The sequence below is a fragment of the Podarcis melisellensis genome, assembly GCF_964234715.1.
Source record: "Podarcis melisellensis genome assembly, chromosome: 15".
NCBI lineage: Eukaryota > Metazoa > Chordata > Lepidosauria > Squamata > Lacertidae > Podarcis > Podarcis melisellensis.
In genome coordinates, this window is record NC_138532.1 from 23,233,229 (window position 1) to 23,260,430 (window position 27,202).

The 27,202-nt window shown below is 45.8% G+C and overlaps 1 protein-coding gene across 1 annotated transcript in view; it reads left to right on the forward strand.

Annotated features, from left to right (window-relative positions):
* UBASH3B (ubiquitin associated and SH3 domain containing B) overlaps positions 1-27,202 on the forward strand; it is a 68,267-nt gene that overhangs the window by 23,654 nt on the left and 17,411 nt on the right. The window contains exons 2-3 of the mRNA XM_081889840.1: positions 23,916-23,969; positions 26,298-26,484. Coding sequence (XP_081745966.1) covers positions 23,916-23,969; positions 26,298-26,484 — 241 coding nt within the window. The remainder of the gene's footprint in view (positions 1-23,915; positions 23,970-26,297; positions 26,485-27,202) is intronic.

Sequence of the window (27,202 nt, forward strand, 5' to 3'; positions counted from 1 at the left end):
TACTTGTTGGTTTAGGAGATGCAAACCAGTTCAGTATGGATTGATATTCATAGGTGCTGAGTTCAAATGAAGGTTCATTGCCTTAAGTGGTCACAGTGAAGAACGATGTCAGAAAAATGGGCGACAAACCACCCTTCCTCACAGCCTTACCCTTTGCCAAAGAGTCTTGCCCAAGTAGCAGGGTCCTCTGGCTGTGTCCCCCTGGCATCATCACCCTTGGGGTCCCACTCCTCAGTGCTTGCCTAGGTTTTTATAAGCTCCAAAAGCCGTCTAGGATGCTAAACAAAACACACACTCTTCCAGGTTCCTAGGGCCGCTTCCTTATCACAGGGAAGCTGCAATTGGTAGAGGGCTGGGGATCAATAACTGTGATCCTCCCACTTCATCTTCTCCAGGAGAAGGAGATTGCTCTACCACTGAGCCATTCTGACGGCATCCATCACTGTCCACACCAAAAGGGACCCTAGAGAACATTTAGCTGTATCCTGCCTTAGAATAAAGTAGCTTAAATGTGTAAAGGGACATAAGAAAATGCTTCTTATATTGTCCATCTAGCTCAAAATTTGTCTACCCTGAACTGGCATCAATTATCCGGGATCTGGGACAGAATCATTTTGCAATATTTGCTATCTGAGCCTTTAAATTATACACACACCCACACCCTGGAGATATCAAGGACTGAACCTGTGTCGTCCTGCATGCAAAACATGTGTGATCTACCACTTTCCAATAATTCCCATTTGTAGAGGTGGAGAACATGTGGCCCTTCAGATGTTGCTCCCATCATCCCCCAGCAAGGATGGTCAGTGATGATGGGAGTTGTAGCTGCCGGCAGCCTCTCCCACTGCTCAGTCTTTGGGCTGTGTCCGTCTTGCTCTTCTGAACCCAGTCCAGTCTGTGGGATGATTGAGAGGCGCCAACAAAGATGAAACCTTCACAGTTGCTATGAACCTGGAGGAATTAAAAGACAAAGAAAAGAAAGAAAGAAAACCGGTTGACAAGCTGTCCCAGGTTTTGGAGCGCTGCCCCTTCTTAGTCTGTTCAGTGCTTAATTGCAATATACATGTATTTGGGTAAATTACTGAAACTAAGTTATTTCCAGCTGTGTGTGGGAGGTGGACGGGAGCCAAAGTTGCTGCTTACAGAGAGGCCTTTGCTTTGTCATTTGTTTGGTTTGGTTTTTTTGTTACAGCTTTTTTATGGGGGGGTGTCTCTCACACATGCACTCAGTCTCTCTCTCTCTTTCTCTCTCACTCACATTCTCACACACAGAAAGAGAGAGAGAGAATCATTTCTTCTATAGATAGTCCATTAGGGTAAATGGGGCCTTGCCCCACCAAGGTCAGTCTTCCATCAACCAGCCCACATTCATTCTTACCTCCAGTCCAGCGTGCAGTACTTGTTATCTGAGTCCTATCTGTCTCAGTGTTGTCCTTATAGAACTCAGCAGGGAGGAAGTGGATGGGGACAAAAGTAGAGTTAGTTGGCTCTTCTGCCTGTCATTAGCTCTGGCGCCACCTACTGTTGGCCTCCCTGCCTTTCCCCGCAACAGGCACTGCTAAGTAAGCAGGGAGACAAAGGCAGAGGGTTAACAAAAACCTCTTGGTTGTTAAAAACGAATTGGCTTAAAAGGAATTCAAAATATTATTAAACTCAGCACTTGAAAATATGCATTATGAACTGAACTGCTTTTTAAGGTACACAATATCCGTTGTAGCTCCATTAAGATCCAGTGCAGCACCAAGTGAAAGTCACTTAGGGTTATGCTTATTTCATTGGCAAAATGGTTTTGCGCCAAGAGGACGTTGTTGCAGAAGAGAATGCATAAGCGGTTCGCTGTTGTGCAGTAGATTGCACGATCTGTTGTGCAGCGAGTTTTCACAAGCACATCTGTTGCACTGGACTCCTCTGTTGTGCTACGTTCAAACTCACCCACTCTTGTGCTAGCAGACAGAGAACATCAGATACTGCCCTACGTTCCTATCCAGAGGTATTGTACCCGGCCAAAGCAGCTCTCGTAATGAGTTAACGATACACTAAAATAATTGTCACTGGAGAATGGCACGACAAAGAGCTGCCGTAACCAAAATACATACCAGGCTGCCGGTTTAGAAGAACAATGTAGCTATTGTGTTGCAAAAGCAGAACTTGGCGCCCAAGCAAAGACTGAAAGAGAATAATGTTTTGTTTATTACGGAAGTGATGAAATTTAACAGAAGCTTGTTTTTCCTTTGGTTTCCCACCCCCTTCCTTTCCTTGAGACATGTTTATTTCCATTGCTGAATGTCGAATGTGGACTTAGATGAGAGGAAATGGATTGTTTCTTCAGTGGTGCAAATTTTGGAATCTCACACTGCGAGTGCAGGATCCTCAGTCCTAAGAAAGATGCAGCCATGAAGTGACTTGCACCAGTCTAAACCTTGTCTTGTACCGAACCTTTTCTCAACTGTTTAACTGAATTGGCAGGCAGCTTGGGATCATGTGATCAGGTGCCCCACATTGCAGTGTCCCTGACTGTGCAAAGCTCACGTGTGGGATGAACCTCTGGGAGCAGGGCTGGGAGCAGCATTCAAAATTCACCAGGTGCCAGGCACATTTTGCACCTGTCTATCATTCACTTGCGACCAAGTGAAGATGCTCAGGAGCCAGGATGGCACCTGACGCTTCCACCATCTGGAGCTGCTTGCCTGGAGATCCTTGGATCTTGACTGCTTTCAACGCATCCTGTAGAATTCTGTTCTATCTGCACAATTGGAATGAATTTCAAGAACCAAAATGCCGTACTGAAAAATATAGCCTTCACACCATTTTGGCAACTGTAACCCTGGTTTAAGGAGCCATGGTTTCAGTTGCCAAAACAGAATGCCTTGTTGCCGTTTGGGGGCCAGACAGCTCTAAAGTCCCATTTTTCGGCACAGTTTTTTTTGGTTCCTGAAATTTGTTCTGCTTGTGCAGATAGAATATAACAGAAAGAATTCTACAGAATGTGTTGATAGTCTGTGAAAACAGTCAAGATCCAAGGACCCCCAGTGCAAAATGCGCCTGGCAAATTTCAAATGCTCATTGCGCCTGCTAAGCATGCCCAGCCTTCGTGGAGATGTTTAGGGTTGTGGGGATTTTGCTTTTCTGCAAATGAGGCTGAACACACTCCTTGCATTCCAGGATAATGTTCTAAGGGGCTACATGAGGATCTGTATTTCAAGAATAAATCTTCCTTGGTATAGAATAGCTTTTCCGAACCTGGATCCTTCCAGATGTTTTGGACATCTCCCATCACACTTAACCATTGGTCCTGCTGTTTGGGGGTGGCGGGAGTTGTTCCCCAAAACATCCAGAGAGCCCCAGGTTAGGGAAGGTTAGTATTTAGGATTTCCTGGCACAAATCAAAGGTTCACTTGAATAGGATTTCTTGGTGGAGTCCCCTTCAGGCATTGACTGGACTTGAGCCTGCTTGGCTATAGGGAGGTTTCTTCGCCATCTACCTCCCAGACTCTGCTTTCAGATCCAGCGCTTCGACGTTAACTCCAAAGTATCCTCGAATAGACTAGATTCCTGCTGCCACCACCTCTTTAAATATGGAACTGCTGATGGCCCCATTCTTAAAGTTCATCCTCACCGATAACGCCTTGCAAATTCGAAATTCCGCTGGCCCAGCAGCCCTGCTGAATGTCGTGCACTTGCATGTGCAAGGCTGGGCTCAAAGTGCCGATGAAATAATGTTGGCAGTAATTAGTTGGGTTAACATCACCAGCGCTTACTGTCTGCCACCTGGGCACTCCAAACAGATTTACTGCCAGGGAAGAAGAGGTGCGTTTGTTGGCAGAACGTTTGGGAAGGACATGAATCTTGTTTAAGGATATGGTGTTGAGTGGCACCCTGAATGGGGCTCTTGTTTTCTCCTCTCCACCGGCGCTGCCTTCCTGCTGCTTCATGCCAAATTTGAGACAGTCCTCCAGATTTATCGCGTCAAGCAAGCATTCTTATCTCCACCACACAAGTTTCTCCAAAGCAACAGGTTTCCGTGCATACAATGCAAATGCTTCCTTCTCCTCCTTCTCCAGCTTTTGACCCTGTTGAGTTGGCTTCTCTAGTTTGCATCTAAAAAAAGAAGAAGCAAACTTTAAATAATAATAACTTTTAAAAGCCTATTTGGTAGGAGGAGAAACCTTTTCGTTGATTCAGTTTGCATGTGTTTACTACCGTTCGTTGACTTAAATATTTTGACTCTTGAGATGGTTGCAGAGGATATTGGGCACATGCACACCATACATGTAAAATGCTCTTACATCAGAGTTGTGGCTTCCCCTGAAGAGTCACGGGAACTATAGTTTGGTAAGGGTGCTGGGAATTGTAGCTCTGGAAGGGTCTCCTAACAACTCACAGCACTCATAACCTGAGGGTTGGCTATGCTAAGATATTCATGATCTCTCTCCTTCTAATTGATTCTTACCCACATGAAACCAAACCATTGTTTAGTGTGCACAAGCAAAAGTTTGTTCTGCTGGAGTTTTCTCAGGGCCACATTTCTCCTCCCTGGTTGTTCTGCTGCTGTGTCACACTGAACTAAGCCACTAGGCTCATAGTCCATGTTCTCTTCAGACAAACCAGACAAACCAAGGTTTCATCTATGGTTCTCAACTCCTGTTTTGTTTGAGAGAGCTAACTCATGAGCCAAGGTTCAGATGACAGACTAAGCTAGGCATGGTTTATCTCAGCACAGCCCTGCAGCAAAATAACCAGAGAGGAGCAATGCAGCTGTGATCTCTTCTTCAGGAGCCCAGACATTTCCTTGTCTGCACTAAACCATGGTTGGTTTATTTCCTGCTTCACACTGAGCCATGGTTTGACTTAGAACTGTGTGTAAACTGAGCCAAAATACCTGCACTTATCTGATCCAAATACCTATAGATTAGAAACCTTGGTTTGCGTGTACAGGAAATGAGTAGGCATAGCACAGGACTCTGTGTGTATTTCCTCAGAGCCTGCATTTCCACACAAGGAAGAAATTACACTTCTTAGAGAGCTGTAGGTGGTGATATCTCAAGGCTACATGCAAACAAGTTCTGATTTGCACCATAAAGCCGTCTGCATCATGAATAATTTTAGACGGAAAAACCTTTCTGCCATCATCCTCTGTTCCAGAGCAAAAAGGAAGTGTACTATGGCAACCAAATTACATCTCCCTGTGCCTGTATCCCTAAAGGTACTGCTTTTTGTTTTTTAAAAAACATGCTTGTTTCAGAATGCGTTATTGCATACCCTGCCATTTGAGGGCTTATCTCTCTTTCCTTAAAAAAAGTAAAAATGAAACTATTTCTGTGGAAATGTCTGCATTAATTGCTTCGCTCCTGCAGCATGCACACTGCTTCATTGATTCACATATTTTATTCTGAAAAGGAGAGGGGATGTGTGGCAATTGCATAGCCCCCCGTAATGCCCAAGGTTTATTTGCCAAATACAAATTTGTAGCTCAATCCTGCAGTGAGCTGCAAAAAGCAATAAATAAGTTACTAAAAATGGATAGGTGCAAAGGACCTTAAGAAATGTCTTATCTGAACATGCCTGAGCATTAAGATCCACATTAGAACCCTTTATGGGGCTGTTGGCAGTCGTGGTCCAAAATAACCTGAGGGCACTCGGTTGGAAAAAGCTGCGTTAGATGGGTGCAAACGGACAGGGCCTTTTTTGTGGTGGCCACAGAGCATGTGCAGATGCCTCCCAGGTTCCTTCTTTGATGGTTGGTTGGTTGGTTGGTTGGTTGGTTGGTTGGATGGCAGGCAGGCAGGCAGGCAGGCAGGCAGTTACGACCTGCTTTTTACAGCAAGCATTTGGCCTCTGTAGCTGGATTTTTAAAATAATAATCTATCAATGCTGTGTTTGTTTCTGTGTTTGGATATCATGGGGGTGAGTGGGTGTGTTGCATTTTACTGCTTCTAATTTCAACGAGCTGCTTTGTATAGCAAAGTAGGATACAAATCTATTGAAATTAGGAAATGAATTGAAGGAATCAAATACTTCTTTTCAACGCATTATTAGGACAGCCCCCCAGGCTGTGGAATTTCCACCCCACAGAGCTGTGTCTGGCACCTTCATTTTGTAGTTGCATGGTATGCTGAGAAACACCTGAGAGAGAGAAATATTTTAAGATCCCCTCAGTTCTTTGCACTGTAACTTATTTTAACTGTTTCAGTATTGTAACGGCAGGCATCTCATTTAGTTATAATAATAATAATAATAATAATAATAATAATAATAATAATAATAATAATTTATTATTTATACCCCACCCATCTGGCAGAGTTTCCCCAGCCACTCTGGGTGGCTCTCAATCAAATGTTAAAAACAGTACAGCGTTAAATATTAAAAACTTCCCTGAACAGGGCTGCCTTCAGATGTCTTTTAAAGATAGGATAGCTGCTTATTTCCTTCACATCTGAAGGGAGGGTATTCCACAGGGTGGGTGCCACCACCGAGAAGGCCCTGTGTCTGGTTCCCTGCAACCTCACTTTACGCAATGAGGGAACCGCCAGAAGGCCCTCAGTGTCCGGGCTGAACGATGGGGGTGGAGACGCTCCTTCAGGTATACAGGACCAAGGCTGTATAGTTAACAATAATGAGTTACTTTACACCTGTGGAATGATGCCAGTATCACCCTGCTGGTATAAAGCTCTCCTTTCTGGCTGCTGAATGTGGGTGGCAGATGCTCCAAAACTGAGCATTACAGGGCAGCGAGCTGAGGGGCTGGACTGGCCCTGGATCCATTGCATCCAAAATCAGCACCACCACTGTCAGTGTGACAGCACTGGGCCTGATCACTCTGCCAGCTCCAGGCTGGCACAGCCATTTGCCTGCTCCACCCCCTTCTGTGGATGCAGTTAGAAAGGTAAAGGTAAAAGACCCCTGACAGTTAAGTCCAGTCACAAATGACTCTGGGATTGCGGTGCTCATCTCGCTTTACAGGCCAAGGGAGCCGACGTTTGTCCGCAGATAGTTTTTCCGGGTCATGTGGCCAGCCTGACTTAAGCTGCTTCTGGCGAAACCAGAGCAGTGCACGGAAACGCCGTTTACCTTCCCACTGAAGCGGTACCTATTTATCTACTTGCACTTTGACGTGCTTTCAAACTGCTAGGTTGGCAGGAGCTGGGACCGAGCAACGGGAGCTCACCCCATCGCGGGGATTTGAACCGCCGACCTTCCAGTTGGCAAGCCCAAGAGGCTCAGTGGTTTAGACCACAGCGCCACCTGCATCCCCTTGCAGTTAGGATGGTGCAAGAAGATGCTCTCTGGATGGGGTGAAGCTGCTAGCTAGCATCCCAGCAGGTGGGTTGCTGTCGCTTATCGGGAAGGGGGGGTAAGGTGGTGCGGAGATCAGTTCGGCGCAAGCACACCAGGAGGCTAGCAGTGTGGTTCTGACCCAGAGGGTGAGTTGCTTCTGGATTTGCCCTCCTTAAAGCCTTCACATTCATATGGATGAGGTTCTGTTGTCCATTATTTCATCCAAGCCCTCTTGGTCAGGGGTCAGCAAACTTTTTCAACAGGGGGCCGGTCCACTGTCCCTCAGAACTTGGTGAACTATTTGGGGGGGGGATGAACAAATTCCTATGCCCCACAAATACCCCAGAGATGCATTTTAAATAAAAAGGACACATTCTGCTCATGTAAAAACACCAGGCAGGCCCCACAAATACCCCAGAGATGCATTTTAAATAAAAGGACACATTCTACTCATGTAAAAACACACTGGTTCCTGGACCGTCCATGGGCCTGATTTAGAAGGCAATTGGGCCGGATCCAGGCCCCGGGCCTTAGTTTGCCTACCCATGCTCTTGGTGAATGAAGAACCTGCTTCTGAATCAGAGCTTGACTTTGTCTGCTTTTTGCTGACTCCTGGAACAGTCCTTACTACTGGGTGAGTCATCCCTTCTCATATCAACAAGATGGCACGTGAGTAAGCAATTAGCACATCCTTCCCAATTTAAGTCTCGCCTCCTGGTTTTAATGAGACCAGAAAAGCACTTGGCTGCGAATGCATCGCTCAATGACCTTTCTTATGGCAATCTTTGCTCCAAGGTTCACCTCCTGTTCTCCTTTCTTTCCTTTCCTTTTAGATTCCCCCACAGCTTTCTTTCTTAAAATATATAATTCATTTGCAGCATTATTGGTGGGAAGTGAAATCATATTAAGTGTGAAAGGACTTGTATAAATACGGCCCAAGTAGGAGGACTGTAGGATGCAGAACTGTGAATTAAGTGGCATGCAGTATATTTGGGAAATCTCTGGTTTTCTGCAGGAAGCCTGATCTGCACATCAATTTATGATTGGGGGAGAGGGATGAGGAACTGAAATTGACAGTCACCCATCTCTCATTGAAAGATTCTTATTCCTTTTATTTATTTATAAAAAATGTCTATCTGCCACTTTTCGTGGGGGGGGGGGAGAACCCCCCAAAGCTGTTTACAATGACAGTACATAAAACCATACAATTAAAACTATATGGAATGTTAATAACAGATGAGTGCAGAAGCTCAGTCCTGGGAAGTGTAGTTTGTTACCTGTGCTAGGAACTGGGGCTCTGTGAGGGGGAAACTACAGTTCACAGCAATCTTTGGGGAAATCATGTGCTTTAGATACGCACTGAATGTACTTTAAATATATGGTCGATATATATATTGTCCAGTATCACCTTAGAGACCAACTAAGTTTGTTCTTGGTATAAGCTTTCGTGTGCATGGTATCTGAAGATGTGTGCATGCACACAAAAGCTTATACCAAGAACAAATTTAGTTGGTCTCTAAAGTGCTACTGGCCAATATATATGCATCAGACCAACACGGCTACCTACCTGAATTTAAATATATCGTGCAGGTCTGCCCTCCCTTATTGTCTGCAAGTTTGAGCTGTTTGCAACTATGGCCAGTTGATCTGCCTAGTACAGCTAAGGACTGAATGTCCACACTCATCTTGCAATTTGAGATGGATGGATGTCAATTTCAGTTCCTCATTTTTCCAATGTTTAATTCAGGTCATCCCCATTTCTGCATAGTTTGCATCTTTTTTAAAAAAATACATGACAATTCCTGCATAGTTTTGTGTGCATTTCTCCTTTAATACACCCCCCAGTTTTCCCTAACATCATTCTTTTGCTGTTATTCAATAATGTACAGTGCCTCTATTTTCTGCAGTCTTTCCCCTCATTTTGCTTAGGGAACTGCATTGCAAAATTCAGAGGAGTGCGAAGTTTTGAAGGATAGCTGCCTTTCAACTTGTGAAATGATTCGGGAAGTGTGGATTTAGGGTGGTTTGCATTAAAATGCAAAACGAGTGACTTCTCCTCACATGCCTTCTTGTGATAAAGACACACTTAGAATTCAGTCTGGTCTGAATGGCTTAAGCATGGCTGTTCCACTAACTACCATGTGCCTGGTGGGGTTGAGTCTATGCTGTTGCTCTGTGAGAGTTTCTATGGCACTGGGAACACAATTTAGTTTTATGAGCATCTCTGCTCCCTTTCACTTCTAATTTCAAAAAGCAACTCTAAGTTGACAATCCCATGTGTGTTTAAGCCTAGCAAGCAAGTGCCCTCTTGTCAAAAGACTTCTGTCTTTGCATTGAGGTTGTTTAACCTGTGCACACTTACCTGTGAGTAAGTCCCAGGTTTAGGATTGTGCCATCACTTTCTCCCCACTGCATTCCTGATTGGAAGGGGGAGTGCGTCCCTGCAATTTCCTTTTGAAAAGTCACCCGCACAAATGCTGATTGTACAAAAGGCATCTGGTCCCATCTGACCTATAGCACTCCATCAGCTGATTACAGGATCAAAGGTGACACCAATTCAGATCGAAGCTGGTTTGGGTGAGGAAAACACACCAAGATACTGTATTTCATGAGAAATGGTAGGTTCAATATGGATTGTGGCTAATGTTTTGTGTTCACTGTTTCCGAAACCAGTGGTGGCAGTGCGTCAGATGAAAACAGGAATTCGTACATAGCTTAAGTCATATAAATACCCAACCCTCAGTGTTGGATCTTTAGTCCTGAGCAACTCATCTGCTGGGCAAGAACCATGCAGACCTTAGTCTGTACCTCCAGTGTGGTGTGGAGAGCCAGTGTGGTGTAGTGGTTAAGAGCGGTAGACTCGTAATCTGGTGAACCGGGTTTGCATCTCTGCTCCTCCACATGCAGCTGCTGGGTGACCTTGGGCTAGTCACACTTCTCTGAAGTCTCTCAACCTCACTCACCTCACAGAGTGTTCGTTGTGGGGGAGGAAGGGAAAGGAGACTCCTTCGGGTCTGTAAAGCGGGATATCAAATCCAAACTACTCCTCCTCCTCCTCCTCCTCCTCCTCTTCTTCTCCTTCTCCTTATCCTTCTCCTTATCCTTGTCCATCCTTTGGATCTTGGCTGGCTGACTGTTAGAGTGACCATGTGCCTCATTTCACAGCAGTATCTGGAGGACCACAGGCTCCCCATCCCTGCTGTGATGCCAAGTCCTTTAAATAAGTTCCAGAAAAGCATGATGTGTAATCATTTTGGCCTTGCTTTTGTGACTCTTCCAGAGAACAGAACTTCCTCCTAGCAAGATAGTTCCTGATTCTGCCCCCCACCTTGAATCTTTATAACAGGGGCAAACGATTCAGCTGTGAGTCAGGGTAAGAATTAGGCTCGACACTGAATCATCCCCAGACCACTTCCTGCACCACCATTGCTTCAAAGTGCTCTGTTCCATATGCCGGCCTGGCTGGCCTGCTGTTAGCTTGCACATTCTGAGAGAGTCTCTCCTGGGGAGGGGCTGCAGTGCTGGTGTGGTGGTGTGTGTGACCCTGGGGCCACTCGTTGTCATCTCCAGCTACAGTGGTCTTGGTTAAGAGGACATCTACCAGAGACCCCAGAGGCCTGCTTCCAGGAGCAACTGGATCAGAGATGGAGGACTTGTGGCTCTCCTGGTGGCATTGGACTACAAGTTCCTGACTCTTGGTCATGCTAGCCAGGGCTGATGGGAGTTGGAGTCCACCACCAACTGGAGGACCACAGGTTCCCCATTCCTGAACCGTATGAACAGGTGGGCTGCCTTGGCATTAAGGTAGCTTCATCCGCAAGGTCACCCAAGAGCGTCCTAAGTCAGGGTTTGTTCCCATTACTGCTTCCTCTGCATCCAGAGTTCTCCCACTTCTACTTTTCGAAGCCACGTTCAATACCACATTAGCCACAGTCCATGTCAATTCAAATGGTGCTGTTCAGTCGTTGCACATGCTTAGATGGGCAGGCATGCGCAGATGACAGCTTCATGAATAGGAGATCTGGGGGAACCAAAAGCACCATGAAGTTGAAAGGTTCCACCAGGACAAACCATGTATTACCCTTGGACATAGCAACATTTGTACAATTACCTTCCTTCCTCATTCCTCAGATCTTCTACTTCCTTCTTGCTGTGTGAACACTTCCCTTTCCCACCCACCCAGTCTCTCGGCTTTGCCTTTTCAGCAGCCCATCTCTAACTTCCCTCTGGGACATTTTTACCAAATGTGGTCACCCTAGACTCATTCTGACTGCACATCAGTGTCAAGGATTTTGACTGGAATTCTTTTGATTAAGACGAGTTCTGTAATCTCTTGGGGGCTGTGTAGATGAGGCCTTCTTGTGTCTCTTGAATCTATTGGGTACCACATCTGCATGTTTGCTGAAGAGAGCCTCTGTGGATGGGGCAGGTGCACCATCTCCTAGGGGCTGAGGCAGTTTTGGCCCACATGGGCCCCCTCAATCCCCTTAAGAAGATGGCACCTCTGGGATGGGGGCTTCCATGCGGTCTGCAATACTGCATATCCAGTGGGGCAGAGGTGTTGGGATCAGGCCTGTGGGCATGATCCTTCTCCCTCTACCATCTGTTGGGAGTGGCTCATCAGCAGGGGCTTCTCTCACCCAAATTCCACTCTGGTCTTCTGCTTTCAGGCAGAGTGCACTGATCCTTTGTTTTTAATCCTCCGGTTTTATATCTCCAGCTGAAACTCCATGCTTTGCTATAAACACGGTACAAAACAGTATCTCAGTTTAAGCAGTGAGAGAATCATATGCACCAACTGTGCATGGTGTGCATGAGTTTACATGACCAGCTGATGTGACTAGATGCTGCTGCTCTTTGCTTGAACACCCCACTGTATCTAATGGAGACATCAGGTAGATGTTCAGAACTCCATCATCCAGGGAGATCAGGATGATGGTGTGAAGAAACAGGGTCTCTTCCATAGCACCCCCAGGACCGTAGATTCAGATTCCAGAAGAGATATGGCAGCTTAACCCCACCCCCTTTAAACAATAAATTTAAAGGCTCACTTCTTGGTGGCTGCTCCCAGACTTTGAAATTCTCTCTGTAGAGAAGCTGAACTGGCTTCCTCCTCATTATCCTTCTTCTGGTAGGTGACGCCTATTTTATTCCAAGAGGACTTTGGGGACTGGTTTGTTTGTTTTTGCTTTTAAATGGGCTTTTAAATAGCGCTGTGCTGTTTTTACTACCTGTATATTAATAGATCTGTTTCTTATACAGTGGTACCTCGGGTTACAAGACGCTTCAGTTACAGACTCTTCAGGTTACAGATTCTGCTAACCCAGAAATAGTACGTCAGGTTAAAAACTTTGCTTCAGGATGAGAACAGAAATTGTGCTCTGGTGGCGCGGCGGCAGCGGGAGGCCCCATTAGCTAAAGTGGTGCTTGAGGTTAAGAACAGATTCAGGTTAAGAACAGACCTCCGGAATGAATTAAGTTCTTAACCCGAGGTACCACTGTATTGTTTTAATTCTATTATAGTTTGATTACTTTTAAACTATTGTCTTTTTACGTTTTTAGCTATCTTGCGTTTTCATCTGTGTTGTTTTAATTTGTGTAAGCTGTCTTGAGTCCTTGTCTGGGGAAGAGGCAGGATACAACTCAGTACAATATGATGGTGATACAAAAAGGCACGAACTGAATAAACAGGCACTGGAGGCTGTAAAGAGGAATGGCAGAAGCTTGGGATTTTCCCTTTCAAAATCACTCCACCCCCACATTTGTGGTGTAAGAGGAAAAGATAAGAGATCTCTTCCCCACACCCCCTTTCTGCACCCTTGCAGTTTGGCTCTTTGTTTAGGCAAGCTGTTGCAATCTGAGCTGTCATTATAACCCGAAATATGCCTTTTCTCTCCCAGCTTCCACTGCCCCCCTTTTACTTTTATGAATGTTAAGAGTGTTTTGTAAATGGCATCAAATGGTTGGGGAGGCAGGATATGCATGTTCTTGAATGAGTGGGCCTCTGCTTAAGCACTCACACCTGCCATTCACAGTCCATAGTGCCAAGACATTTAAAGGCCTTGTTCGCATGGCACTTTAAACAATAACTAAACCAAACAATGGTTTAAAGGTGCGTGGTTGTGCACCCAGCTGAAATTGTGGGCATTGCACTCCTCCCCTGCTCCTGCTGCTGGGAGCTTAGCTATGGATGAGCTAAGCATTACACCTGAACCTAGGCTCATGCTTAGGCTCATACAAACCCAGGTTTGGGCATTGCACTAAACCAGGGGTCAGCAAAGTTTTTGTGGCTTGGGCTGGTTTACGGTCCGGCAGATGCCATGGTGGGCCGGAGTGTGCGCGCGCGTGTGCATGCACGCATGCGCAAACATTATTTCCGGCGCTCTTTCCGGTGTGGAGGAGGCGTGCACAGCTTCCCATTCGCTGCAGGAGCTGCCTGCAGCGAATGGGAAGCTGGCCAATGTCGCAGAAGGCAGTCCCCACTTTGCTCCACACTGGTTTAGCGCAGCGCACGGGAGCTGACTGAGTGGATGGCGGGGGTCCATGGGACCCCTGCACTAAACCAAACCATGGCTTAACTCATAAATAAAGAAGAGGCTGCAGGATCAGGCCAGTGGCCATCTCGTCCAGCTTCCTGTTCTCAGGTTGGCCAACCAGATCCCTGTGGGGAGACCACAAGCAGGACATGAGCACAACCAACACACTGCCCTGCTGCAATTCCCAGCAACTGGTTTTCTGAGGTTCACTGCAGCTAATAGCAAGGCTGGAGCCCAGGCCCCATGGTTTCAGCAGTGTGTACCATCCTGCTGCATTTAAACCATGGTTTGCCTTACCCAAGGCAGACATGTTCAACCGGTCGACCACGATCGACAGGTAGATCCCCAGGTGATCCTGGTCGATCGCGGGATCCTTATCAATTGAGGGATTCCATGAATGCCCCCATCTCTCTGTCCCTCTGTTGCATCAAGTGGGTGGTGTTTGGCGTTTCATGTTGGCAATTGGGAATACGATGGTTGGCTTTAGCGCTGTGTTAGCGATGGAGTTTTAGTGGAGCGCTTTATGTCATCCCCCCTTAAAAACAGCTTTGCTCAACCCCCCCCCCCAAAAAAAGCTCAACAAGTCTGGTCAATCCTCAATGACAGATCACTGCCAGTTTTTTATACATATATACTGGGAGTAGATCACAGTCTCTTGGGAGTTGGATGGGCCTGGTTTAAAGTGATGTGTGGATGAAATGTGAGCTGTCTCTTTTTATCGCCACCAGCACCTTCCCCTTTAAGCCATGGCAGCCTCTTCCTCCTTGTATGAACTGAAGGTAGAGTCTCAGAAACGTGTTGGGCAGGATGGTTCAGACCTCACTGCAGCCACAGGGCTGCTGCTTGGTGCAGCCATACAGTGTGTCAAGATCTCTGCTTATAATTTGGGAGAATGACCCAGGGAGAGTGTCGTGCAACCAAGTTCCCCAGAACGGCAGGTCTCTGGCTTGTTGGGCAACCAGTACCAGCCCCCAAACAACCATTTTTAAAATGAGAGGGGAGAAAATCTTAACACCACCATTTTTAGGACGAAACGTGTCCCTTGTTGGGTTGATGTGATGTGTTTGTAGTGAAGAAGTTTTTTTAAAGAGAAAAGAAATTACAATCTTGACTGGAGATATCTGAAACAGAACTGAAATGGTCCTTCTTTGGAGCTTCCTATTGTTCATCTGCTTGGCCACAGGCTGTTGTATTGGGTGTGTCATTGGTCTGGTCCAGCTGGGGGAATGTGGCAGGAGTTGGTCTGGGAGGAGCCTGATCTGTCATGGTCTCCTCCATAGTCGCTTGTGAGTATCAACTGCAGGAAGCCACAGAAGGGCAGAGTGCTCTTCTGCTCAGGTCCTGCTTACAGGTTTCCCACAGGTATACGGTGGGCCACTTTGAGAACAGGATGTTGGACTAGGTGGAGCATTGGCCTCATCCAGCGGGGTTCCTCTTATGGTTTTAACTATGAAGCAGATGATTGATCCATTGTTCATCTTACTCAAGAGTGAGCAAGTGCCCTGCACTACCTGTGACCCAAAAGAGACCTTAATGAGAATTTTTTTGAGAACTTCCCACCATTTGTGGCTTCAGAGAACAGAAAGAGAGGTTTTGATTCCAGCCTCCCTCCCGCTTTTGCATAGAAAACAGGAGGGGAGCAGGGTGTGTGCATATCCTATTTGTCTTCCAACATGGGGAGAGAAACTTATTTATTTCAAATCAACACGACAGCCATTTCCTTTCCTGGCTATCACTGCAGCTCCAGATGGTGCGCTTGCAAGTGTATTTGAAACCTCCAACTGCATTCCCACTCTCTCCTTTCTTTATTTTCCTTTCGTTTTATTTTAATTACGAAAACAGCACCATCCTAGTTGCCCCTTCTTTGCCTTACATCCCTGCAATGGAAGTGAGGAGCCCCTCAGCATATTCTGTCTTCTGTTTATAAGTTTGCTCCTAACAATGCAGTCTGTGAATTCAAATATACATATATATATATAATATATGCCATATTAATGTTGGTTTAAAAAAACATGCTGAGATCATTTTAAAGAAGTCAGCATGTGCCTCACACAGGGAGCCCAAATGGCTGCTGTCCCCCTTGGAACAGCCCCTGTGCCATGACCCACATGGATTCCATGTGGTCTGTAGCAAATCGGCACTTCTGAGACCTGAGCTGGGGGAAGGGGAGTGAGTTTATCCATCTCTGTGCTAATTGATGGTGCATTTCACTTGCCCCTGTAATTCCGTGTCCTTGAAGCTCTCAAGGCAGCCTTCTAGTTTTATCCAAACTTCTGATTATCTGTATTCTTAGAATGTCCCCTGCCTTTTCCTCAAGGCCATGTGGGTTAATGATCTCATGTCAGGCAGCAGCAACAGACCCCTTTGAGAGGGGGGTGGGCGGCGGGGCAAACCAGACAGCACATTTTTCTGGTTATCTTTCCCATTGCATTTTTTATCCTTTAAATGAGACCGCTGTGCTTCCCATCCACGCTTTTGATTTAAGGAGCCAGCCAAGCAGGAGATTAAAGGCTGGCACACATGTGCGGAGGAGACAGGGAGCCTCTGCAGCAGACACAGCGATCTTCAGCCTGCAAGAGGTTACGTAACCGAAATATTGAGCGCCCAGCAGAGTCAACGTATCCTATAGCCCTCCCCCAACATATCTCTCTCTCTCTCTCTTTCCATTGCTTCTCCAGCTTGTGCCTTGCTGCTGGAGCATCTTTGGCAAAGAAGTGAGCTCCATGTCTGTTTGTTTTTTTCTCTTTCTTGTATTGCGTGTGGGTTTGTGCGTCTTGAAATAGGTCACGTTAGACCCCAAGTTACGACTTCTACCCATTTGTGGCGGGTGCTAATGCTGATCTTATTTGTCAACGATTAGTTATATATCTGCTCATCACCAGTCGTTTTGTGATTGCTCAAGAATGAAAGGGGCGCCTTCTGTGGTTTATTTCAATCTCTGAAAAACTGAGCCACCAGGGGCCATGCAGACCTCTCAGATTTTGCATCTGTTTGGGGACTGTTTGTGATTTACAATCTCATGGTTGGTGCATTCCTATTAAATATGGGGTTTTTTCATGGCAGTGTTTATGAACACTTGATATATTTTGTATAAATACGAACTTTGTATCCCACCATGGGATATGTCTTACACTATTCATTCTTTCTTTAGCTTCTTTTTTATCTTGTATTTTTTACTCTTCTTGCATCTGTGGCATTCTTATTATGTATTTTAGTGTGATTTTTTTTGTTTGCTGTATTTGCCAATCTTGTTTTTAAAAATATTTTTTTAAAAGATAGAAAGAGGGCAGTAGCCTCTGAAAGCTGCAAGAGGAAACACTTCCCCATTCCACTTCCATGATCTGTCCCACCTATCTTCAAAGCAGCACCACATGGTCTCCCACTCAGGCACCTACTAAACCCCAGACCAGCTTAACTGCAGCAAAGTTGTGACATCATGGATTGCAGGCATTGTAGTGGCACATGACTGTTCTGTTAGCATAAGGAGTTCTGCTTGCACAATGAAACATTCTCCCCCTCTTCCTCCTTCCATGCGCCCTCTAACTCTGTTCCATGAATTCCCCCAACCCTCTGGAACAGTTGTAGGGGAGGATACAGGTTGCGCACAGGGGGAGGAGATGGTCCCATTGTGCAAGCAGAAATCCTTGTGCAATATACCCCGTGCGTCTTCAGACCATATCCTGGGAACAAAGCCTAATTTATTGTGCTTTTCCTCCAAGGCAGTGTATGTGGCTGTTCTTCTACCCTTCAGTAGATCCTCAGCTAGGCTGAAAGAGAGGGGGAGAGAGGGAAACTACCCCAGGTCACCCAATTCCTTTCATGGCTGAGTAGGGAACTCAAGTGCCTTCCATCATAAGGCAAACCACAACACCATTAAATGCAGTTTCTAGAGCAGCCTTTCTCAACCTGTGGGTCCCCAGATGTTGTTGAACTACAACTCCCATCATCCCTAGTTAGCAAGGCCAGAGCTCAGGGATGATGGGAGTTGTAGTCCAACAACATCTGGGGACCCACAGGTTGAGAACCGCTGTTCTAGAGTGTGTAAAATTCAGCCTTTTCTAGAGTGTGTAAAATTCAGCCTTTCACAGCTTGTTTGTTTATTGATTTCTTTGTTGTATTTATATCCCACCTTTTCCTCCAAGGAGCTCAAGGCAGCATATACGGTTCTCCCCCTCCTTGTTTAATCCCCACAACAACCCTGTGTGTGTAGGTTAGGCTGATTGGCATTGACTGACTCAAGGTCACCCAGTGAGCTTCATGGCCAAGCAGGGATTTGAACCCTGGTCTCCCGGATCCTAGTCCAACACTCTAACCACTACACCACACTGGCTGCTATGTTTGGACATGGTCCAGAGATGCATAGGAATGCCTTTGGGGCAATCCTCCTTACTGGCATGGCATGTGATGTTTACAGTGCCTCATGTACAAGCCAGTTTCGTGCAGGCTGACAGCATCTACAGAACCATGGACAAGGGTTTTTGATATGCTGGGGTGAGTGCCTGCAAAGCACACTCAGGCCCCAAACTTTTATTGTACCACACAGCTATTGCTCAAGACCTTTCTCGTAAAGATCTTATTGCTTAGCTAATGACTGTGGCAAGGCTTACCAGTGCAAGACTTTGGAGGACTTTACATCCAGATCTATTTGAAGTCTGTATTTCACAACTCTGGGATTTAATATCAGGGGACAAGTTGACAACGTATGTTCCTGAGAACTGGGCAAGAGATCTAATGCTTCTCATTCAGCTTGGCGTAACTTTATTTTATATGCAGCATCAATAGAACATGACTATAGGCAACCATGGGATGCGGGTGGCGCTGTGGGTTAAACCACAGAGCCTAGTGCTTGCCGATCAGAAGGTCGGTGGTTCAAATCCCCGGGACAGGGTGAGCTCCCATTGCTCGGCCCTGCTCCTGCCAACCTAGCAGTTCAAAAGCACGTCAAATTGCAAGTAGATTAATAGGTACCGCTCTGGTGGGAAGGTAAACAGCATTTCTGTGCACTGCTCTGGTTCACCAGAAGAGGCTTAGTCATGCTGGCCACATGACCTGGAAGCTGTACGCCGCTCCCGCGGCCAGTAAAGCGAGATGAGTCAGGGGTCCCTTTACCTTTACCTATAGGTTACCATAGAATTTGAAAATGTTCAGAAAAGGGCAACCAAAGTGATCAAGGGGCTGGAATGACACGCTTATGAGGAAAGCTGGTCACATTTGGGGCTTTCTCATTTAGAGAAAAGGCGAGTAAAAGGTGACATGATAGAATACACCCAATGAAGCTTAATGTCGGCAAATTCAGGACAGAAACAAGAAGGTAGTTAAACTATGGAATTCATTCCTGTGGGAACCAGTGAGGAACACCAAACTGGGTGGCTTTAAAAGAGGATTAGACAAACTCATGGAGGAGAAAGCTATCAGTGGCTGCTAGTCGTGAGGGCTAAACTCTGCCTCTGTGGTCGGAGGAAGCAAGGTTTCTTAATACCAGTTGCTGGAAACCGTAGGAGGGGAAAGAGCTCTTGTGCTTGAATCGTGCTTGTGCGTTTTCCAAATGCGTCCAGTTGGCCACAGTGAGAACAGGATGCAGAACTAGATAGGCCATTGGCCTGATCCAGCAGGCTCTGCTTATGTTCTTATAGGCCTCCGGCGGCACATGGTGACTTGTGGAACAGTACTTTTATTTCATGGAATGACTTGAAATGATAGATGTGCTGAAACTCAGTGGTTCTGTCAGGGGCGGGTGGGAGAGTTGGTTGTTGTTGTTTTCTTTATGGATATTTGAAAACAATAAAATGCAAACAAAAATTAAAAAGGCATCCATCACCACACATAGCAGGTTGGATCCAGATTCAGTCGTGCTTAGATTAGACCTATTGAAACTTAAGTTGATTAGACAAATCCATGGAGTTAAAAACCGTGAGTGGGTTCTCCAGTCACAATAGCTATGTTTTTCCACCACAGATTGAGGCAGATGGAGTCATTCTTCTCCATACCAGTTGCTGGAAAACACAGGAGGGAAGAGGGCTCTTTTGCTCACTGCTTCCAAAGGCATCTGGTTAACTACTTAATTTGCTTTATCCAGCAGGGCTCTTCTTATGTTTTTATTGCTTTAGTTATTAACTAAGTTAGTCTCCTCTGGCTTTCCCCAACCTGATGCCTTCCAGATATTTTGGACTCCAACTCCCATCAGACCCAGTCAGCATGGCCACTGGCAAGGAATGATGGGAGTTGTAGTCTATCAACATTTGGAGGACTTCACGTCCTCCCCCCCCCAACCCAAGCAATATATAGCCCAAAAAGAAGTTATCCTTCAAAATGTGCTACTTCTCCAGATTTGGAAATGCAGTTCTCCAAACAAAATATGTATATAATAATGCATATATAAAAGGGAAAGTGTGCGTCCATTAGGGGAAATAACATGAGAAATTCTACAACTTTGCGTACTTATGCATGTGTGTATGTGTCTATGTGTATATATACACACACACATTCATTCATGTTATTCTAATAGACTTAATAACCATTCCAGTAAAGAGTCATGCCACTTATTCAGAGAAGCTATTCAGTCTGGTTGCTTTTCTTAAGAGCTAATGCCTCATTTCCTATTGCAATAGCTTCCTCTCAAGTAAATGGAAATGTCGCCATTATACCTTCACATTTATTGACATGCACCTCTGGATTGAATGGACATCCTTTGCGGTTACTGCTTACTCTCCATAATGGACTGTATGGGAAGCTAAAACCTTTATGTGGCCGTGAACATTACATAGTGCGAGGGGGATGTGCTTTTTCCATTGGAGGTTTATGCAGAGAGCTGGAAGCGTCTGGCATCTGCCTTAGGAGCAAGTGGGTTTGCAAGGAATGGGGGGGTGCCCAATGCCAGAGGGTTTGTTGGTGTGCCTTGCCCTTTTCTCCAGGGAGATCAAAGTATGCAGGTTGCCTCCCACCCAAGTATTGGTTAGGGCCAAAAAGCCTCAAGTGAAGCCATCTCTCTCTCTCTCTCTCTCTCTCTCATATCAATGATGCGAACTGCATTACAGCTTTTGTTGAGCAAGGAGTCAGTGTTTCCTGTATCCCTTAACTCCCAACATACCAAAGAAGTGATGGGGGGAAAGATTGAGCTGAAAATAAAATAAATTATTCCAAACCAGCAAAAGCAAACCTGGTGTATGAAATGGTTGGATATACAGTGGTACCTCTGGTTAAGAACTTAATTCGTTCCGGAGGTCCATTCTTAACCTGAAACTGTTCTTAACCTGAAGCACCACTTTAGCTAATGGGGCCTCCCGCTGCCACCACACCGCCGGAGCACGATTTCTGTTCTCATCCTGAAGCAAAGTTCTTAACCTGAGGTATTATTTCTGGGTTAGCGGAGTCTGTAACCTGAAGCGTCTGTAACCCAAGGTACCACTGTATTCAATGTTAAGAAAATTAAAAACAGAGAGCGGCCACATTCACACCATGCATTTAAAGAACTATGTTGCTACTTTAAACAGCCATGGTTTCCTGCAAAGAGTTTGGGAGTTGTAGTTTGTTAAGGGTGCTGAGAGATTTTAGGAGAGACCCCCATTCCCCTTCCAGAGTTCCCTGTAAGAGGAGTTGAATGTCAAAACCACTCTGGGAGGGGAGCAAGAGTCTCTTAGGAACTCTCAGCGCCCCAACAAAACAACAGCTCCCAGAATTGTGGGGAGGGGAGGGGAACCATGACTGTATCTTCATGTATCTGCTGTTTTGTGTGTGTGTGTGTGTGTGTGTGTGTGTGTGTACTATTTTGAAGGCAAAAAAAGCCTAAACAAGAGTTTGGGTATCTGATAATGACACAGGTATTGGAAAATATATCATTACATATCTTTGGGTGCCAGGCAAAAAGAAAAAAACCCTCTTCTCCCAGACCTTTGGTTACTTAAACAATTTATGGCCTTTTAAACTTTGTGTGGTTTCGGTGAGGGGTGGGGATTATTGGTTTGTTTGTATTGTTATGTATTTTTGTGGTTTCGTACAGTGAACCGCCCTGTGATCCTCGGAGGAAGAGTGCAATATAAATTTAATAAACAATAAAAATAGGCGCTACCTAGCTCCCATAGTGTTTCCTGGCAAGAAAGCAGGCTTAGTAAACTGCTACCCATCGCATGTTCCCACTGCTCTGGAAAGCAGGGAGCGCAAGGCAGGGTTTCCCCAAGGAATTTTCTCTTTTTCAATGGAGTGAGTCATCAAAAAGTGTGGGTGGGTTGAGGTGGCAGGTCTTTCCTGCTCTGTCATGTACCACTCAGTGCCGGGAGACTGGAGGGAGCCAGTTAGTGGCTGGTGGCTGTCAAAAAGAATAACCAGCCAACTCCTACCTGACTCCCCTTAGTTTCCTCCTAGTGATGCTATTACTGGCATATGCTAAAGCCAGGAAGGTCTTTGGCGGAAATAACTTTTTAATGCAAATAGATGCTCGATGCCACAGATAACTTGAGAGAGAGGGAACATTGTTTGCTGGAGAGAGTGGGTGGGGTTTGCCTTACATATGTGTAAGCTATAAAAAAGGGGGTATGTGTGGAGATATGGAAAGATCTTATGAATAAATAAATGCAAAGGACATCAGTGTGGAGGCTAAGAAGAGGCCTATATCTTGCAAATCTTAGAGGGGGTGTGCTGCATTGGAGAGAAAGAGAGATTGCCCACCTTCTCACCATAAATTTCAAGCAGTATGATAACACTTTGAACAGTCACAGCTTCCCCCAAATCACCCAGGGAGCTGTAGTTTTTCTAAGGGTGCTGAAAGTTCTTAGGAGACCCCTGCTACCATCACAGAGCTGCAACACTCAGAGTTGCCTGGGAAGAGGGATTTGACTCTTAAACCACTTGGAGAATTGCAGCTCTGGAATGGGGTGGGGTGGGGGATGGGGAGGGGTCTCCTAACAGCTGTCAGGACCCTGAACAAACTACACTTCTCAGGATTTGTTGGGGGGAAGCCATACCTGCTTAAAGTGGCGTCATAGCACTTTAAATGCGTGGTGTGAATGTTGCCTTTGTGTTCGCACCACGGTGCCGTCACTGAGGACCCAACTAGATGCAAAATAGAAGTACCATGTGTGGTGGGTTCATTAATTTCAGGGAGCCTACTCTGAGGAGAACCTACTTGAATTCAATCCGTGATCTTCTGCAGTTTTTTCTTCCTTAAATTAAATAGAAGTGTTTGGGGCTGTTTTCTTCTTTGTTGTTATACTTTTTATGCAGTATGTGCAGTTATTGCCTTTGTCTCATTTTAACTTCACAACAACCCTGTGATCTAGCTTAGGCTGAGAGAGTGTTGGTCCTTAAGGCCACCTATGGCTGAGCAGGAATTTGAGATATTTGTTTCACTCTTGCAAGGATACAAATTGCAGGGGCGGTGGTTGGAATATGACAATGCACACCACCTTGAGCTCCTTCAAGGAAAGGTGGGCTTATAAATCAACCGCAGTAGTTCAGGCTTCAGGCGAGACTCTATAAAAGAGTAAATGGCTGCTATTACCAGCCAGCAAAATAGTTCTGAAACAGCCTGCGGTGTTGACTGCAAAAAAACAAAAACAAAGGCCATTTTTGTTTTTAGAGAAAGTCAGCAGCTGGAAAATAATTGGGAAGCTGGAAATTGGTCTCAGAGTTCTCCACATGCCACCCGCTGCTGCCTTTTTACCCTTACCCCTCCCGTAAGAGTTGCTGGCGTTGTGACAGTCCAGCCAGCGAAAACTCTGTGCTGTCATTAAACTGCAGCTGCAGACTTCTACATGAGCTGTTTCTCAGTCTTTCTGGACTCGCCTTCCCCAGTTAATCAGTCAGGAATCTCAGTGCAAGCGAAAGTTTCCAAGGGAGAGTGGACATTCCGTTGAAAGCAGCGTAAATGTCTTTTTCCCCCCTTCTACTTTATCGGGGAATGAAAATAGGTTGAAGGTGGTAAATTTTAAATAATCCGAGGGAGAATCTCGGTGCAAGAAATGGATCAGGGTGGCAAACTTTCACCCCTAGCCATTGCTAACTTGTTCAAAGGAACGGCAGCAACTTCACCCTGCGATTGCCATCTAGTGCTAGCCGAGAGCGCTGACAGCGGGTCTTTCTTTCTTTCTTTCCTTCCTTCCTTTCCTGCAGGCAGAAAGCTCTGGCGTCTACAGGAGGCCGAAGCGTCCAGGCGGCTTGTGACTGGTTGGTATGAATTATGACCTTCTACACTCTTGCAAAATTTAATTTTTGATATCCGTATCAGGAGAAAGTACGTGGAATAGGAGTGCACATCAAGGGACGTGGGTGGCACTGTGGGTTAAACCACAGAGCCTACGGCTTGCCGATCAGAAGGTCGGCGGTTCAAATCCCTGTGACGGGGTGAGCTCCCGTTGCTCGGTCCCTGCTCCTGCCCACCTAGCAGTTCGAAAGCACGTCAAAGTGCAAGTAGATAAATAGGTACCACTCTGGCGGGAAGGTAAATGGCATTTCCGTGCACTGCTCTTGTTTGCCAGAACTGGCTTCGTCATGCTTGCCACATGACCCGGAAGCTGTATGCCGGCTCCCTTGGCCGATCAAACGAGATGAGTGCCACAACCCCAGAGTCAGCCATGACTGGACCTAATGGTCAGGGGTCCCTTTACCTTTAAGATGCCTTGTATCAGACTGTGGGCTTCATCATTGCCCACACTGACCATCAGCAGTTATCCAGTGTCTCCAGAAGGGGCCCTTTTGTTTTCTTTTTCCCCACCCCATCCTGCCTGGCAATGCTGGGGGTTGATCCTGGAGTGCCCTGCATGCTCTGCTGCTGAACTACAGGAGCTCCCGGTGCAAACTTGGTCACCCTCCTCTGCACACGTTCCAGCTTGTCAATATCCTTCTTAATTTGTGGTGCCCAGAACTGGACGCAGCTCTCCAGGTGTGGGCCTGACCAAGGCAGAATAGAGTAGTCCCATTACGTCCCTCAATCTGGACAGTATACTTCTGTTGATGCAGCCTAGATCTCACTGTAACCAGGTTTTCACAAGGCATTTCACAAGGGCAAAAAGGAGGGACAGACTAGGAGATGGCATTTTCCTGGGGTCATGTTCCAGAAACTGGGGGCGGGGGGTGTCCTGTCCCTTGTAAACACGCACACTGGGGAGCATATGGTGTGCTGTCCTTGCACTGCAGCGCTGTCAGTCATGGCAATTGGAATGCTGTTTCCATACATGGAGGCGCATGGCCTGCCCCCACATCAAGAGCTGCAACCAAACAGCCGTGGGCAGAGCTTCCATCTGGGTATGGGAGATTTTCACCCACAACCCAGAGCTCCTGAACCACCACCACATTTCCCACTGCACCCCCTGAAATCTGTTCTAGAAAGCTGGCAAGGAGAACTTCTGAAATATCACCAAGAGCTGTCCTCAGGACAAAGAATCTGGAGAGCTCTGGTGCTCTATGAAGGGCTGGAGCTCAGTGGTTGAGCATTTCCTTTGCAGGCTGAAGGTCCCAGGTTTAATTCCCTGCCTGAAATCCTTTCAAAAAAATTAATTTTATTTTTCATTTTCACATTTTACCACGTTTAACGAGAAAAACAGAACCTTTACAAATTTAATTTGCATTTCCCACAACTTCCCTCCCCTCCTTTCTGTGGTTATTTAATTTATATCTTTTTATTACTGCATATCCAATTCAAACCTATTTACTAATTTTCCTTCGTCTTCCCCTTTAATTATCTCTTACCGCACATGTTTATATCAACCCTGCTAATGTTTTAATTTGTTTATAATGTATCTTCAAATAATCAATAAATTTTCCCCATTCTGCTTTTAAAAAGTCTCTCATCTTGATTTCTTATTCTTCCGGTAAGCTTTGTCATTTCTATGTACTCCATCAATTTTAGTTGCCAATCCTCTTTTGTTGGAACTGTTTGTTCTTTCCATCTTTGGGCATAAATCATTTGGACAGCTGTGGTAGTGTACATAAACAGTTTTTTTCTGTTCATTGGATACCTCTCCACCAGTTATACCTAGAAGAAAAGCTTTTGGTTTTATCACAAAGTTATCTTCAGCATTTTTTTCAACTCATTATACATCATATCCCATAAAGCTTTTGCTAACTTACATGACTGAAATCCTGGAGAGTCATTGCAGCAAGCCAGTGTGGCCAAAACTAAAGTAAATGGATCCATATATTATTATTTTTTTAAAGGTAAGGAACCCCTGGACAGTGAAGTCCATTCAAAGGCGACTGTGGGGTTGTGGTGCTCATCTCGCTTTTCAGGCCAAGGAAGCCAGTGTTTGTCCGCAGACAGCTTTCCCTTTAAATGGATCCTTAGTCTGACCTTGCATAAAGCATCCTCCTTTCTTCCCAGGAATGCATGCAAGACTCTTAGATTCTTGACTGTTTCTTTCTCGCTCCCAACTGATATTTTTTGCATTACGGACTCTGTATTGGTCATCTTTTCTGACTGCATTCATTTGCCAGACTTGTTTGTTCTCTTCTCCTCTCTTGCAACGGCTGTTCATTTTCCCCTGTTTTCCCTTACAGGCTGTTTTCACACGTATGCGACCCCTTTCTCGATGACCCCCTGCCTCGGGAGTACGTCCTCTACCTGCGTCCCACCGGCCCCTTAGCGCAGAAGCTCTCCGACTTCTGGCAGCAGTCGAAGCAGCTGTGCGGGAAGAACAAAGCTCACAATATCTTCCCCCACATCACGCTCTGCCAGTTCTTTATGGTGAGTTGGTCCTTTCCCCTTCTTTGCTGTCTCCATCCTCTTCTGCATTTGGTTGAATTCTAAGGGCGAAACTGACCCGTGATGCTGTGAAGGGATGAAGCCACTCAGCCTGCATTGATCTGTTGGCCAAAGTGCTTCCAGATGTCCTGTTTGTGGAGCACTCGTCCTCACTGACTTACACAAAGCTTCTGAGGAGGTTAGACCATGCCTGGTCTTCACTTTGATCTTCCCAAGGAGCTTATACAACAATGAGTATTCCTCCTGATTTCTTTGCAGGGTGTCCCTGCGTCTTCTTGAGGGTTTCTCGCAGGCATCTGCTTGGCCACTGTGAGAACAGGACGGTGGACTAGATGGGCCCCTGGCCTGATCCAGCAGGCTCTCCTTATGTTCTTATAGCTACTATAAGTTGTACCAAACTGCTTAAGGCAGGCTTTCTGAGATGATGCTACTGTCCAGTTTACAAAGTAGCTGGCAGTTCTTGGCCAAAGTGGAACATTCAACTTTTGAAGACTCCAGTTGCTTGCGACAGCAATTGGTTAGTCCATGGAGTGTCCACACTGAGCTGCCATCTGACTTTCCACCAAGAAAGGACACTTTTCATCTCTATAAGAAATGGGCAGGGCTTCTCTGGCTTCTCTGTGCATCTCTTAATTCTCTTCCACCTACAGGAAATATTGAAAAACACAACCTAGATAAAGTTCTCTGAACTTTATACTTT